Source organism: Drosophila biarmipes, chromosome X (genome assembly GCF_025231255.1).
Source record: "Drosophila biarmipes strain raj3 chromosome X, RU_DBia_V1.1, whole genome shotgun sequence".
In the NCBI taxonomy this organism is placed as follows: Eukaryota; Metazoa; Arthropoda; class Insecta; order Diptera; family Drosophilidae; genus Drosophila; species Drosophila biarmipes.
Window position 1 is genome coordinate 9,283,781 of NC_066611.1, and position 14,604 is coordinate 9,298,384.

At 48.0% G+C, this 14,604-nt stretch overlaps 3 protein-coding genes across 3 annotated transcripts in view; 2 read left to right on the forward strand and 1 right to left on the reverse strand.

Annotated features, from left to right (window-relative positions):
* Nucleotides 1-7,161, forward strand: part of LOC108026161 (uncharacterized) — a 36,149-nt gene extending 28,988 nt beyond the window's left edge. Inside the window, exons 12-18 of the mRNA XM_050888334.1 lie at nucleotides 248-465; nucleotides 1,076-2,078; nucleotides 2,145-2,224; nucleotides 4,320-5,449; nucleotides 5,518-5,768; nucleotides 5,827-6,020; nucleotides 6,081-7,161. Of these exons, the coding sequence (XP_050744291.1) occupies nucleotides 248-465; nucleotides 1,076-2,078; nucleotides 2,145-2,224; nucleotides 4,320-5,449; nucleotides 5,518-5,768; nucleotides 5,827-6,020; nucleotides 6,081-6,183 (2,979 nt within the window). The 3' untranslated portion in view covers nucleotides 6,184-7,161. The remainder of the gene's footprint in view (nucleotides 1-247; nucleotides 466-1,075; nucleotides 2,079-2,144; nucleotides 2,225-4,319; nucleotides 5,450-5,517; nucleotides 5,769-5,826; nucleotides 6,021-6,080) is intronic.
* A 2,589-nt stretch (nucleotides 7,162-9,750) lies between these two features.
* On the forward strand, nucleotides 9,751-12,342 carry LOC108026560 (dystrophin-1). Its single transcript, XM_017097514.3, has 6 exons — nucleotides 9,751-10,109; nucleotides 10,161-10,377; nucleotides 10,434-11,294; nucleotides 11,355-11,472; nucleotides 11,531-11,684; nucleotides 11,745-12,342. Exons 1-6 carry the CDS (start codon nucleotides 9,881-9,883, stop codon nucleotides 12,104-12,106), a joined length of 1,941 nt encoding a protein of 646 aa, XP_016953003.1. The 5' UTR covers nucleotides 9,751-9,880; the 3' UTR covers nucleotides 12,107-12,342.
* LOC108026550 (uncharacterized) lies at nucleotides 12,205-14,479 on the reverse strand. Its single transcript, XM_017097503.2, has 2 exons — nucleotides 13,005-14,479; nucleotides 12,205-12,941 (listed from the first exon to the last, which is right to left on the reverse strand). Exons 1-2 carry the CDS (start codon nucleotides 14,431-14,433, stop codon nucleotides 12,415-12,417), a joined length of 1,956 nt encoding a protein of 651 aa, XP_016952992.1. The 5' UTR covers nucleotides 14,434-14,479; the 3' UTR covers nucleotides 12,205-12,414.
* Between the last annotated feature and the right edge of the window lie 125 nt (nucleotides 14,480-14,604).

Genomic DNA, 14,604 nt, shown 5'->3' on the forward strand with positions numbered 1-14,604 from the left:
GGATTTTCCTACGCGGCATTTGTTAGGGTTGATTTTCACCACGTGGTGAGCGGATAGACACGAGATAATCGCAAATCATCGCCAGAGATCGTGAGGAAGCCAGGGGCGGCGCGGCGGAGCCCACCAGGCGGGCGACATGACGGATGCACAGGTTTCTGGCCCGGATTCACACTCTCACTTCCCAGCCGCCGGTCCATTGACTCCATCTCTCTATCTCTCTCTCCCTCTCTCTCTATCGCCCGCACAGAACATCCACATACAAAATGGTGGCAGCTGCGAGGTGGTGCAGTCCAACGGGGTGACCACCAACGGACACGGCCACCACCACCACCACAGCAGCAGCGGCAGCGGGAGCAGCAGCAGCAAGCATAAATCCTCCAGCAAGGACAAGCACCGTGATAAGGACAGGGAGCACAAGAGCTCCGGATCCTCCAGCTCGTCGAGGGATCACAAGAGCAGCAGTCGGTACGTGGGGAGAGCGGGCGAGGCAACCAGAACCATCTGGAACACTTGGTGCAGGTCAATGCCAAGGTTTCAAGTGGCTAGCTCGAGGAGCAGCAGAGTTGTGACAAGATAATATGGGATATATATAATAGGGATAGTCGGAGGAGAAAGAACCTCATATGGTCTGAGTGAAATGCTTTAAATAGATCTATAAAATAATATATAACCCGGAAAACATTTGAAAAACTGTCTAAAAACATGTAAAACACTGTAAACTACCAGACTTAGTCACCTTTTTTGAGATGTTTGTGAGGTTTGTTTGTCTAGAACCACTGATTGTCAATCAGCTCAAATAGTTAGTTAAAATCAATGTGAGAAGTCAGAAAAACAAAGCAAATTGCACTAGCAGCCTTATAAAAACCCCTAAGTAGAATCCAAAATGCAAGTAATTTGCTAATAACACCTTTGGCTTAATTCAACTCAATTACCCACGCAGCCGCCGTAGTAATGAGCATTTGACCCAATTGCTGCCTTGAGAGCTCTGGCTTATAGTGCTCCGCATTCGCAGCTGCAGGAGTGGGATCCAAACCAATAGACAGACCCTGTAATAACCCTACCATTTCCCCCTCAGCGACAAGGATCGGCACAAGAGCAGCAGCAGCTCGTCGTCCAAGCACCGGGACAAGGACAAGGAACGCGATGGCAGCAGCAACTCGCATCGCAGCAGTTCTTCATCCAGCCACAAGGACAAGGATGGGAGCAGCAGCAGCAGTAGCAGCAAGCACAAGTCCTCGTCGTCCTCGTCCGGCCACCACAAGAGCTCCTCGAAGGACAAGGAGCGCCGGGACAAGGACAAGGACCGCAGCAGCAGCAGCTCCTCCAGCCGGCACAAGTCCTCGTCCTCGTCGTCCAGCTCCCGTGATAAGGAGCGCAGCAGCAGCAGTCACAAGAGCTCCTCCTCGTCGTCCTCATCGAAGAGCAAACATTCCAGCTCGCGGCACAGCAGCTCTTCGTCCAAGGATCCGCCGTCGTACGATGGTGTCTTTGTCAAGCCGGAGCCCGTTTCCCAGCCGATGATGCTCTCCGGCCCGGCCGATCCCTTCCAAATGCAGCAGATCGGCGGCTACGAGGCCGCGGCCGCCCTCAACTTCAATGGCAATGGCAATGGCAATGGGAACGGGAACGATGGCGGCATCAACTACAAGAACGGCTACGAGGAGTCGATTGTGGACATCAAGAAGGAGGACGAGAGCTACAACAATCTGTCGCAGGCCAGCTCCTGCGACTACTCCATGTCGCAGTTTCGCGCCGACGAGCCGCCGTTCGAGGTGAAGCACGAGCAGAGCTACGCCGAGGAGGACAGCACCATGAACGACAATGACCAGGACGAGGAGAACGAGCGCGAGGAGATGGACGACGACGAGGAGGATGTGCCGCTGGCCATGCGCAAGCGCAAGCAGGAGGAACCCGATCAGCCCGGCGGCGGCATGGACGACGACGACGACGACATTCCGCTGCTGGCGCGAAAGAAGGTCAAGAAGGAGCCCAAGGAGAAGTCCAAGAAGAAGCGCGTCAAGGAGGAGGCCTACGACGAGTACGGCAGCGTCAAGCCCAAGAAGAAAAAGATCAAAAAGGTGGGTCTGGGCTAGTTGGGCTTCTGTCAGAGCGGATGATAACTAATTGATGTTCTCCCCCCCCAGGAGGCCGAGGTTAAGACCGAGGTTGTGTCACCCACCAAGCGCCAGAAGGTCAAGGAGGAGGAGGAGGAGGTGTGGCGATGGTGAGTTGCCCTTTAGCTGAGATTTGATCTCTCTTCACACTGCTTTCGCTATTTTTATTTCCATTTTTGAGATAGATAGATATTAATATTTAGACATCAAAAAGTGATCCCAAACAACTTCTTCTTTATCGCTCTTATCAGCTTTTTATAAATTTCTTTAAAGCTATGTTTGTTTACTTGTCTTTTGAATACAATTAGCAGCAGTATTACGTTAAAATGTTATAAGAGTTCAGATTTCTAGATGCTTCTGTTAAACCTGTTATACGTTGAGTTCTTTATAATGATATTTTGACATTTCATACGTAATAGAGGTAAAAACAATAGGTTCTTTATTATTTCTATAAACTTTAGCCTTTTTAGGGAAGTTCAAACAAAAAGTTCATATTTTTTTTCGACTGTAAGCCTCCAAATATTATTCTTAACTCCTGATTAACATTGTGGAGGATAGATTAACTATCATAAATAATATTATTTATAAAGATCCCAAACTAAAATCCATTTATCCAAGTGGGTTAACTAAAAAGCTCCTTTTCAGAGCCATAATACAATAGATAACGCGATTTTTTTGAAGTGTATGCCCACTTTTACAGTGAAACGTTGGTAATATCACTTTTTTTCAAGGGTTATTCGAGGTGAAAGGCTCTTTTTTCTGATTAATCATTGAAACAGGTTACTGGCGCTCTCGCACAGCGAGGTCTTCATTTTATTTACTGATTTTGAGGGAAAGCGCTCGAATTTTATGAGTGTACTTGTACTTTTTTTTTACATATTTAAATGAGTTTCTCGAGTACGGGTTACAAAAACAACGTGTGACGTGACACGCTTGCGCCTGTGTGTGTGTGTGAGCTTGCCATGTGTTTTGCGTGAGAAGTTTGAATGTCACTGACCTACATTTCCGAAAGTCATACACCGTGTCTGCCGAAAGTCGTGTGCCGCGTGTATTCGAGCGCCACAGTGGGGCCCATGTGGACGGCGCTAGATGGCAGCCACTGTGCGACTGTGCCATTCGCCACGAAACGCATGCGCAGTGAGGCCTCCCCCGCGCGCCCCTAGTCCCCCTCTTGCTGCCGAAACAGCTGAGCCCCACACACACACTCACACGGTCGGTGGGGAAGCTTTGAGGTTAGGTTCGCACGCCGCCACTTTGCGTAATGTGATAAACCGAAGAAAAGCGAGGAACTTCGAGTGGCAAATGACATCGGCCGTGTGGCGCCCCTGGGCGGCAGTGCGTCTGTTCGGGAAGCGGAGTGTCTGCCTGCTCCCCGGGGACCAGGTCGCGGGCACAGCCAGCGTTGCGGGCGGCAAGAGAAGAGAGCGGCGGAAGAGCGTCCAGGAAGAGCAGATTCGATGGTGCGACTTGAGTAGGGTGCTCCACTGTGCAGTAGGGTGTGCCAGGAACTACAAATAAACATTGTAGTTTTAATAGATTTGCTAGGGCAATGTTTGTTAGGTGTTTACAACAAAAAAGTTAAAAACAAATAACAAAATATAAATAACTCAACTGCCATAGTTTTTTTAAAAGAACACCTAAATATTATAAAATACAAAATATACTACAAATATCAACTCAAATGAATGAAAATAGGTTCAAAACAACTAAATAATAGTTAGTTCTGTCTATGAGGGTTATATTTGCAAGAAAAATACAACAAATTAGAATTTATTGTTGTCCTAAAAGCCTAAATAATCAAATTAATGAAAATAGGTCAATAACAACTAATTAATATTATAAAAAAAAGGTATAAATAGTCATTTTATAAGGGTTATACATACAGCAGCAATAAAAAAGGCATTTTTGGACTTCCAAAAACCGTAAATAATTAAAAGAATGGAAATTGGTTAAAAACAACTTAATAATGTTAAAAAAAAATAAGATTAGGTGTTTTTATAAGGCTTATAATGTGTAGCCCTATATTTGTTACCTATGTAACCCCAAATAATGCTAAATAACTAGGAAACTCTAGGAAATATGCACTTTTAGCGAGAAACTTATGTAGTTACTCCTAAATCTATCTAGTTTTCCTCTAGTTTAATCAATATTGCCAAAGATGTTCACTACATATAAGCGCTCAACCCAACAACTTTTATTCTTCAGGTGGGAGGAGGAGAAGCGCGCTGACGGCGTCAAGTGGTCCACGCTGGAGCACAAGGGACCCGTGTTCGCGCCGCCCTACGAGCGGGTGCCGCGCAACGTGCGGTTCTACTATGACGGCAAGCCCATGGAGCTCTCCGAGGAGACGGAGGAGGCGGCCACCTTCTATGCCAAGATGTTGAACCACGACTACTGCACCAAGGATGTGTTCAACAACAACTTCTTCAAGGACTTCCGCAAGTCGATGACAGCCAAGGAGAAGGAGATCATCAAGGATTTCCGCAAGTGCAACTTCCAGGAGATGTTCAACTACTTTCAGGCGGAGTCCGAGAAGCGCAAGGCGGCCACCAAGGAGGAGAAGCTGATCAAGAAGAACGAGAACGAGGCCCTGATGAAGGAGTTCGGCTTCTGCATGATCGACGGCCACAAGGAGAAGATCGGTAACTTCCGGCTGGAGCCGCCGGGCCTGTTCCGCGGCCGTGGCGAGCACCCCAAGATGGGCATGATCAAGCGGCGCATCCAGGCCAGCGATGTGTCCATCAACTGCGGCAAGGAGTCCAAGGTGCCGTCGCCGCCCAGCGGATCGCGCTGGAAGGAGGTGCGCCACGACAACACGGTCACCTGGCTGGCCTCCTGGATCGAGAACGTGCAGGGCCAGGTCAAGTACATCATGCTGAATCCCTCCTCGAAGCTCAAGGGCGAGAAGGATCACATCAAGTACGAGACGGCGCGACGCCTGGACAAGGTGATCGACAAGATCCGGGCCACCTATCGCGACGAGTGGAAGTCCAAGGAGATGAGGGTGCGCCAGCGGGCGGTGGCCCTCTACTTCATCGACAAGCTGGCGCTGAGAGCGGGCAACGAGAAGGACGAGGACCAGGCGGACACCGTCGGCTGTTGCTCGCTGCGCGTGGAGCACGTCCAGCTGCACAAGGAGCTCAACGGCAAGGAGAACGTGGTGGTGTTCGACTTCCCCGGTAAGGATTCCATTCGCTACTACAACGAGGTCGAGGTGGAGAAGCGCGTCTTCAAGAACCTCGAGCTGTTCATGGAGCACAAGAAGGAGGGCGACGACCTCTTCGACCGACTCAACACCCAGGTGCTCAACGAGCATCTCAAGGAGCTGATGGACGGTGAGTAACCCTGTCCTCTATGTCTGATGATCACATATTATTATTGTATTATTCCTATGATCGAACAGGGCTTACTGCCAAGGTATTCCGTACGTACAACGCTTCGAAAACACTGCAAAGCCAGCTGGATCTGCTCACGGATCCGAGTGCCACGGTGCCGGAAAAGCTGTTGGCCTACAATCGCGCCAACCGAGCCGTGGCCATCCTCTGTAACCATCAGCGCTCCGTGCCCAAGGGCCACGAGAAGTCGATGGAGAACCTAAAGGAGAAGATCAAGGCCAAGCGGGATGCCATCGACGACTGCGAGGCCGAATATCATGTAAGTGTATAACATATGTCTTGGATGATAGTAACTAATTAAAAATGCTTTTTAATAGGATTTGAAGAAGGCTGCCAAGCGGGGCTCCGTCAAGGAGAAGGTCAATGCCGACAAGAAGGGCAAACAGCTGGAGCGCCTGAAGGATCAGCTGAAGAAACTAGAATTACAAGAGACTGATAGAGACGAGAATAAGACCATTGCCCTGGGCACATCTAAGCTAAACTATCTCGATCCACGCATATCGGTGGCTTGGTGGGTGTCCCCTACACAGACTACTCCTAACTTAAAGCTAATGATCATATCTCGTTACAGGTGTAAAAAGAACGGAGTGCCGATCGAGAAGATATTCAACAAAACGCAAAGAACCAAATTTCTGTGGGCCGTGCACATGGCCGATGAGAACTATCGTTTTTAAATGGGTTCTCCTCACTGGCACGCCCACTCAACCGACACGCCCCCTCTCACACACACCACCACACACCCCCACACACACAAGGAAGCGCAGACAGCGCAGGTTGAAGAGCTGGAGACCGCGAAAAAACCACACCCACCAAAAGGCCGGTTTGCCAGTGGATTGCCCAGGTGAACCGCCAGAGTTTATGCAATGTAAATGCATATGTTCAGCTCTTGGGAAGTGGCGGTATCGCCCGGAACCGTCCTCCAATGAGAAAGGGACGGACGCATCCGCTGGCCTGCGTTTGTTTTGTCTGCTTTGAATAGTTGTTTGATTGTTTCAAGAGCGCACTACGCGAAGTCTAACTTGCGAGGTGTGCACACCGAGCACACACGCGCTCACACTTCTATGCGGATATATATATGGCGAAGGCAATATATATAGATTATATACCAATTTTTAATAAACACCTAGAGAAGAAGCGAAACCTGTGCAAGACGTCGTCGCCACCTAAAAACAAAATAACATAATTTTCTATGTTACCGTCTACAAGCAACAATTTTTTTTGTCAAAACTGACTTCTCTTACATATATTTTAATTTTATATATATATATTAATTAAAGATACACAAGAAAAACTAAACAAGCAAAAAAAAAAAAGAAGAGAGAACTTGCAAGCAGAAGGCAAACAAACGAAAAATGATACAATTACAAGTTTTTTTATGTTTACATTTAGTTGATTTTTGTTTAGCGAAAAATGTCTTTCACTATTGATTAATATTAATTATACGAGTACCACTACGATAGCGTATTTAAGTGCTAATTGAACAGAGAACCTTGTAGCCCAACTTTTAGCATAGCATAATTTATTCAATTCACTCTGATCCAGCGCAACTACCGCCCCAAGAAACGAAGAACAAAACCCTGTGCATGTCGAGGTGATTTTGTCTTGTACCTTATGATTTTAGTTACAATTTAAATAAACGAATGCTAAATTCAGTTGCAACCATCTTATACTTTAAGCCAGCCCCCGCCCACCCCGTACGATAATGACATAGTATACATACAGGTTTCAAGTTCTTACCCGAGATGCAGGCCCCCACACAGAGAAAGCCAATTGCAAATACAAATCAATCAATGAACCAAAACCACAGCCAGCCAGCAGTCGCAGCGAAAATCTAATCTAAAAGAGTGGAACTTTATACGTGTAGGATCTATTAGTATGTGCAATTAAGTGAGTCAAAAAATACAACCTGTAAAAATCGAGCCACCCCCGTCCAGCGGCGCGCAATCAGACTATATATTTTGTAATTACTCAACTTGCGTTGCCCCCGTGCCGGTTTTATTCGAAGGCCGCTGGCCAGAGGGTGGCGAGCTAGGAGAACCCCCAAACCCTGTGTCCCCGTCCCTCGTGGAATGTATGTAGGCGCACTTTTGGTTTCGCAGACCCATGGCAGTTTCGCCCCACGCCCCCTAGCATAATTGCAAGCGCGCATTGCAAGTAAAGATCGATCTTTATACATAAATAGCGACCCACACATATGATAATTAGTGATTAACGAGCACGAACACTTGGGTTCGCGCGCGGGACACTGCTTTCAAAAGGCAGGCAGTTGGATGAACTAACCACGGTCCCCTCGGCCCGCCCCCCACTCACATATAAACTTGGCATATTACAATATTGATATAGGCGAGGAAGAACAGGAGACGAGAAACGAAGCGGTAGGAGCCCCACTATTTTAAAGCAAAACAAAATATATGAAAAACGAAAACAAAGTAGCGTAAGTTAATGTAATTGTAATGGAATGATGCAAATATACATACAACATATATTTAATTTTAAAATTGAAAAACCAGCCTTGTCCTTGGCTCGATGTGTTGTTTCTTATTTTTGCAATCTCTTGGGCAATTAAATGGGCTATAAAAGTTCTGCTCTTATGGAATATTAGGCAGACCTTAAAAAATATTACTTATTGCGTATATTATTGCTTAATAAAAATGGTATCTTATAATTTAATTTTTTAATTTAACCACTTGCAAATCACTAATTCGCTTGAATACAAGTTTTCAAACGAATTAGTGATTTGCAAGTGGTTAAATTCTAGCTTAAGCAAATAGTAAACTATTTTAAATTTTCTAAAATCTATTTTTTTAAATATAGATATTTATGAGTTTTGTTTAAAAGATCTAAAAACATTCGTCTTTTCATAACAAAAAATAAAAAAAATTTGGTCTTTGAGTTTTTAATTAAAATTAAAAAATAATCATTACTTATCATTACTTATTTCAAAAATAATGATTAAAAACTTTTTGCAAAAAGTCCCATGAATATATAATCTAGGTTTTATTACTTATTTTATAATATTAATATTACAGTACCTAATATTTATGACTTCTGTTTTAAAGCTCTAAGGTACTCATTTTTTTATTAAAAGAAAACTTCGAACCAATTAGTTTTTGAGTTTTATAATGTATAACTCAAAAATAATTATTTGAAACTTTTTACAAAAAATCCCATAAATGTATACTCTAGGTTTTATTACTTATTTCATTTTTTCTATAACAGTCCCTAATATTTATGACTTCTATTTTTATAAGCTATGAAATATATATATATAATATATTCAATATATTTGATTTAAAAAAAAGCTAAGAAACAATAATTGTTTATGAGTTTTAAATTAAAATTCAAAAATAACTTTATATAACTCAAAAATAATGATTGAAAACTTATTACAAAAAACCTCATAACATATTATAACAGTCCCCAAATTTAATTTAATTTTAAATCTCTAAAAATTGAAGGCTTTAAAAATATTCATTTTTTTAATAAAAAAGCACAGAAACAACCATTGTTTTAGAGTTTAAAATTTAAATTCAAACGTAATCAAAACATATCAAAAAATATATAACTGAAAAATAAGGATTAAAAACTTTTTCACAAAAAGCCCCATAAATATATAAACTAGGTTTTAATTTTTATTTTACTTTATTTATAATAGCCAATAATATTTATGACTTTTATTTTAAAGCTCTAAAAGTATTCATTATTTGTTTTATTTTAAAGCTCTAAAAGTATTCATTATTTGTTTTATAAAAAAAAGCTTTAAGACAACCATTTTTTTTATATTTAAATTATGCGCATTAATCAATCATTGCAGATCGAAAAATATATAACTCAAAAATAATGATTGAAAACTTTTTTTTGCCAAAAATTATATTACTCAAAAATAATGATAAAAAAAAAGTCCCATAAACATACCCTTAAAAATACATAAAATAAGAATATAACAAATTTTTTTTTTTAAAAGAAACCAAAATACGCTATGACAACATTTATTAATTAAATATTTTTTTAAAGCTTCTCAATTTTTTTGAGCTTTCCTACGAATTATGTATCCCCCACCAACAGCTGTTAATTTTCGATTGTTATTAATTTTATAAAATCTATTGAAGTATTTATTTGTATACTGACATTGAAGGTCCACTCTAAGCTTTGAAGGCAGCTCTAAGCCGACTTCCCTGCTGACTCAAGTTCGAATCGCTAACGGCTTGCGAAGTGATATCGATAGCACCTGCGGCGTTGCCACCTGCGGCGCATGAATTTGACTTTTGCGCTAACGGAGGAGAAGGAGATCGCGAGAAGCGACGCGGTCACAAAGGAGACTCGAAAACGTTTGGAAATCGCGGAAACCAAGGAGAATCAAGATCCCCCGAGATGCTGGGTGTGTCGGCGGCAGTGCAGCTCACCAAGATGCGCAACAGCGCCGAGGCAGTGGCCTCCCTGGCCCGGAAAGAGGGCGCCCAAGGGGGCCAAGGACACGGGCAACAGGTGGACAAAGACCTGGCCACCATTATGGAGGACCTGCAGCGGGACTACGGCGACTACAAGTACACGGTCTACCGCTGTGCCAGCAAGTTCGTGGCCCTGCAGAAGATATTCCACAGTGGGTACAGAGTGGCCGGCTATCCGCCCAGGATTAACCTCTAAATTGCAGCCAGCAAGATCCCCTACAAGCTGGTTCTGGCCATTTTGGATCGCCACAACCTGAGCGGCGGCCTTGAGCTGATGGTGCCGCCCTTCCAGCTGACCTCCCTGCTGCACGATGTGTACTTTGCCTGCGAGAAGCTGGGCCACTTCAACCAGAAGGCCGACTACCAGCTGGACAGGACCTCCGGCCTGCTGGCCAACTTCTTCTGGAATGTCTACGATCCGTGGGTGAACTTTATCCAATCGGGCTTGTATGTATGTAATACCCCTTCTTCCCCAGGCAACGCAGGCACTCCATTTCCCTGCTGGAGATCAAGATCACGTTCATAATGCTCTGCAAGCTGTACAGCAGCGATCACCTGGTGGGCGACTTCTTTGCCCTGCTGGCGGACCCCAAGTCGCAGATCATCTCCCGGTACGCCTTCGAACAGCTCCTGGCCACGCTGAGCAAGCTGCTCAGCTATCTGGGCGAGGCCAAGGCCTATGGCGCCCACAATATTCCGCTGGTCATGGAGCAGAGCTTTGCCCGCTGCCCCCACGGCGTTGGCGGGCTCGCCGAGCCGCAGTTCCACAAGCTCTGGACGGGAGCGGGTGTGCAGACGAGGTTCCTCATCTACGGCAACCTGCTGGCGCTGGTCAAGCGCATCGAGGACACGGAGCACTTGATACACAGCAACTCCTGTGCCGGCTGCCGCAAGGAGCACATTGTGGGCATTCGCTTTCGCTGCCAGGTGTGCCGGGACATATCCCTGTGCCTGCCCTGCTTTGCGGTGGGCTTTGCCGGCGGCCGCCACGAGCCGGGCCATCGGATGTGCGAGGTGTTCGTGGAGGATCAGCCGCCGCTGCGCTGGACCCGCCACCTGGCCAGGCTGTGCGGCTGGCTGGTGATGCCACGGAAAAGGCATGAGGAGGAGCGCCGCGGTTTCTGCAATGCCCAGGAGAGCGGTGCCGCCCTGGGGCAGTCGGCGGCCACGCCCATTCCCGCGGAGACGCGCAGTGTGCGCAGCCAGTGCCAGGAGAAGGAGAAGGACCGCACTGTGATCCTGCAGCAGCAGCAGGAGCTGTGCTCCCTGACGGGGCTAGCCAGCAAGGCCTCCAGCAGGCTGCAGTCCATCATCGACCGCTTGCTGCTGCAGAATGCGTAGGTTTTTCAGGTTGAAACCCCTCTTCTTGCCAAGCTTAAGGTTGCGTTGTTTTCTAGGAAACTGGAAACCCAGCTAAAGACGGTGGCCACGGCCTCTAGCTCTGAAATATCGCAGTTCCTCAGCGCCCATCAGAGCTTTCTGCTGCAGATCATCGAGGATATGCGTCAGCTTTCGGTGGGATTGCTGTGATCTAAGCTGATGAGCTGAGCTAATTACCTCTGCCTACTTGCAGCACTCTTCTGTGGCACCTTCACCAGCTGTGCCGGTTCCCGCGGTGGCTCCCTCGACCGCGCCCTTGATCAGCTCCACTTTCCTGAGCTCCAGCACGCCGCAGAGGCAGATTTTCGATATGTATGCACCCGTGGGAGCCAACCTCACGCACTCCAGTAAGAAGGCAACCGAAAACAATGCTTGAAACTTTAACTAAATCATTTTCTATATTCCAGTTAATGGCGCCGACTTGAACCGCAGCTACTTGGAGGCCAACAAGTCGGATTACTCCCTCAACGACATCAGTTTGTGGTTCGATCAGCGGCGCTTGAGTGGGCAGCCCGGACCTGGATCCCTGCCAGCTCCGCTGACGCTGCCCATGCCGCTGGGAGCCCTGCTGGAAAATCAGCCGGGGAAGGGAGGAGAAGGACGCGACACCGAGATGGTGAACTTCAAGCTGCTGCTGCACAAGGTCAAGGAGATCGTCGAGGACTCGTACAGCGACAACGCCGAGCTGTCGGCGGCTACGCAGAACCTGGAGAACGTCCTGGACAGCATCATCAAGAGCGAGGAGCAGCAGCGGCGCATCAGCACCTGAGCATCGGGATGCCACTGCGCCTTTAAATCGATTCCAGCCAGACCAAGTCCACCTAGCCCTAAGTTGTAAATGTTACCCAAAGTCCTGACACAATGATATCAAATCATGCATACACTTTATTTAGGAATTTTCCGATCCTGATCAAAAACGCTTTAAGTTGTAGATGTAAAACTCTGACAAGAATGCAATACAATAAATTGTTCGTATAAAAATAAATGTTTTAAACACTTTGTAAAGGAATGTTATAAAAATTCGCAGACATTTCATTAAGCCAAGCCTTCTAAAGTTTGACGTTTCTTAAAAAATCATCAACAGGCGGTGGTCTCTTTAAGGTCTTCAGTATAACCAATCGTCATCTTAGAAAGCTTCTCCTTATCCGGCTCTGTTTTGCTAATTATCATGGACGCCAGGACATCGCTGGCCATTTGCACCTTGTAGAGATGCGTCAGCTGCTTGCGGCGCTCCTCCTCGCTGGCTGCCGGCTTCAGCAGCAGTTTCCAGGCCTCCAACTCCTCCTGCAGACTCTTCTCCAGCTCGAGGTTCGCATCGGCGACCGACAGGCTGGGCTCGTTGACCCCCAGGTAGGTGAGGTTGCAGTGCAGCAGGAGGAGATCGCGCATCAGGCGGTGCATGAACAGGCGCATTCGGTCCTCCGTTAGGGCGTAGACGTGCCACTGCTCGCCGGGATCGTCGCGGAGCAGCAGCGTGCCGCACCACTGCGACGTTGGCTTGCGATTGTAGAAAATGCGCTGGACAGGATTGGCGGCAGCGGCGGCGGCGCCGGTGGAGGACTGAAAAGGTGAGCCGGGGCTGGAGTCGTCGAGCAGGTCGGACTCTGAAAATAATTAGGTGTTAGCCTAGAGTCTTGAAGGGCAGACCCAAAAAGTCAACCACTCACCCTGCTCCCTTTCCGGCTCCTGGGCTTCTAAGACCTCAAACTGCAGCTTGGAGACCAGCTGCTGCTCGAACTTTTTGCAATCTTTGGCATCCTGGAACACTAGTTTCAGCGCGCAGTGTTCCTCGTGCGTCATAATCACGGCCAGAAAGTCCTGGTGCAGCGTGGTGGGCGAAAAGGTGGGCGCCATTGACTCCGTGGCATCCAGCAGTTTCTTCACGTCAAAGTCAATCAGGTGCAACTGCCTAGGGAACGCCTTCTTGTCCGCTGAGACCCCAACCTCGTAGTGCACTATCAGCTGCAGTTGCTCCGCCTGGAGGAGATCGACCAGACGCAGACGCACGACAATCGCGACGGAGGATTCGGGCGGCACCTGTCTCGCATTGGGCACCGCTCGCCAATTGAGGCGCCTGGTGTGCTGATTCTGGCAGGCCCAGAACTGCGCCAGCTGGTCGATCTCCTCGGGCGGCTGGCCATTCGGCAGCAGAGGCAGCTCGTACAGGCGGTGCTCCATGCAGAAGTCGATGTGGGGCTCCAGAAAGACCGTCGGATACAGCTCGTTGACAATGATCAGCCGATGGCTCCCGCTTATGTTGACCAGCACGGTGCCGCAGACGAGATAGTCGCCGCAGACGCGAGTCCATACATCGCCGAGCCGCCGGAGCGGCTGCTTCTCCTCGAGGAGCAGGGAACGCTCGCCGGGCGGGCCGAAGAGCTGGAGGTCCTGAAGGAGGGCCAGTTCCTCATGCGTTTTCATTCGCTGGCTGGAGAGCTCCGCTCGGAGGGCGTTCACCTCCTGCAGCCGGGCCTCCATATCCTCCGAAAGTGCGTAGGCCTCCTTGGACGTGCTGGGCTGCTCCTCCTCCTCCCCCTCCTCGGCGGGCTCCTGAAAATCGCAGAGCTCTCGCTCACCATTGGCGAATCGCAGCTCCACGACGGCCTGGTAGGGAATTGGACCCTCGGCCATCTGGTAGGACAGCACACCGTTGTGCTGCGCCACCAGCTCGAAGTTGGCGCCGTGCTCCTTGGGTCGCCGCAGGACGACGAGGTGTTGCCAGCAGTGGATCAGCAGGTAGATGCCCTCCCGCTGAAACACATACTTCCCGAATTTAATGGGCAACTCATCCGGATCCTGCAGCATGCTGGAGTCCAGGCTCTCCCTGGCGTTCGTGGTGATCAGGAAGGGACTCACCGGTCCGTCGTAGCCCTCCAGCTGGCTGCGCACCTGCTGGAGCTTTGTGTCCCGCAAATCAATGTGGTGCACCAGCTCCTTGCGCCGGAATTCGTAGAACTTGAGGTTCCTGGCCAGCACCAATGTGGTTTCGAAGTTGAAGCGATCTTGCTGTCGGCCCAGGTGGAGGTTCGCGCAGAAGGCCAGCCGCGCGGGCTCCAGCAGCAACTCCGGCACATTCTCCTTCACAGACGGCAGCATGGATGCGGAAGCCACTAAGTAAACAAGGCGCCCCAAGGGAAAAGGAAATCGAACCAAGTTATCGAAGGTCCCGTTTGGCGGGCGCCGATAGGCGGCCAGTCGGTGCTATCGATACCGCAGTCGATACATCCATCGGGGACCAGACCTAACCCTTATTTTGATTTCCCAACT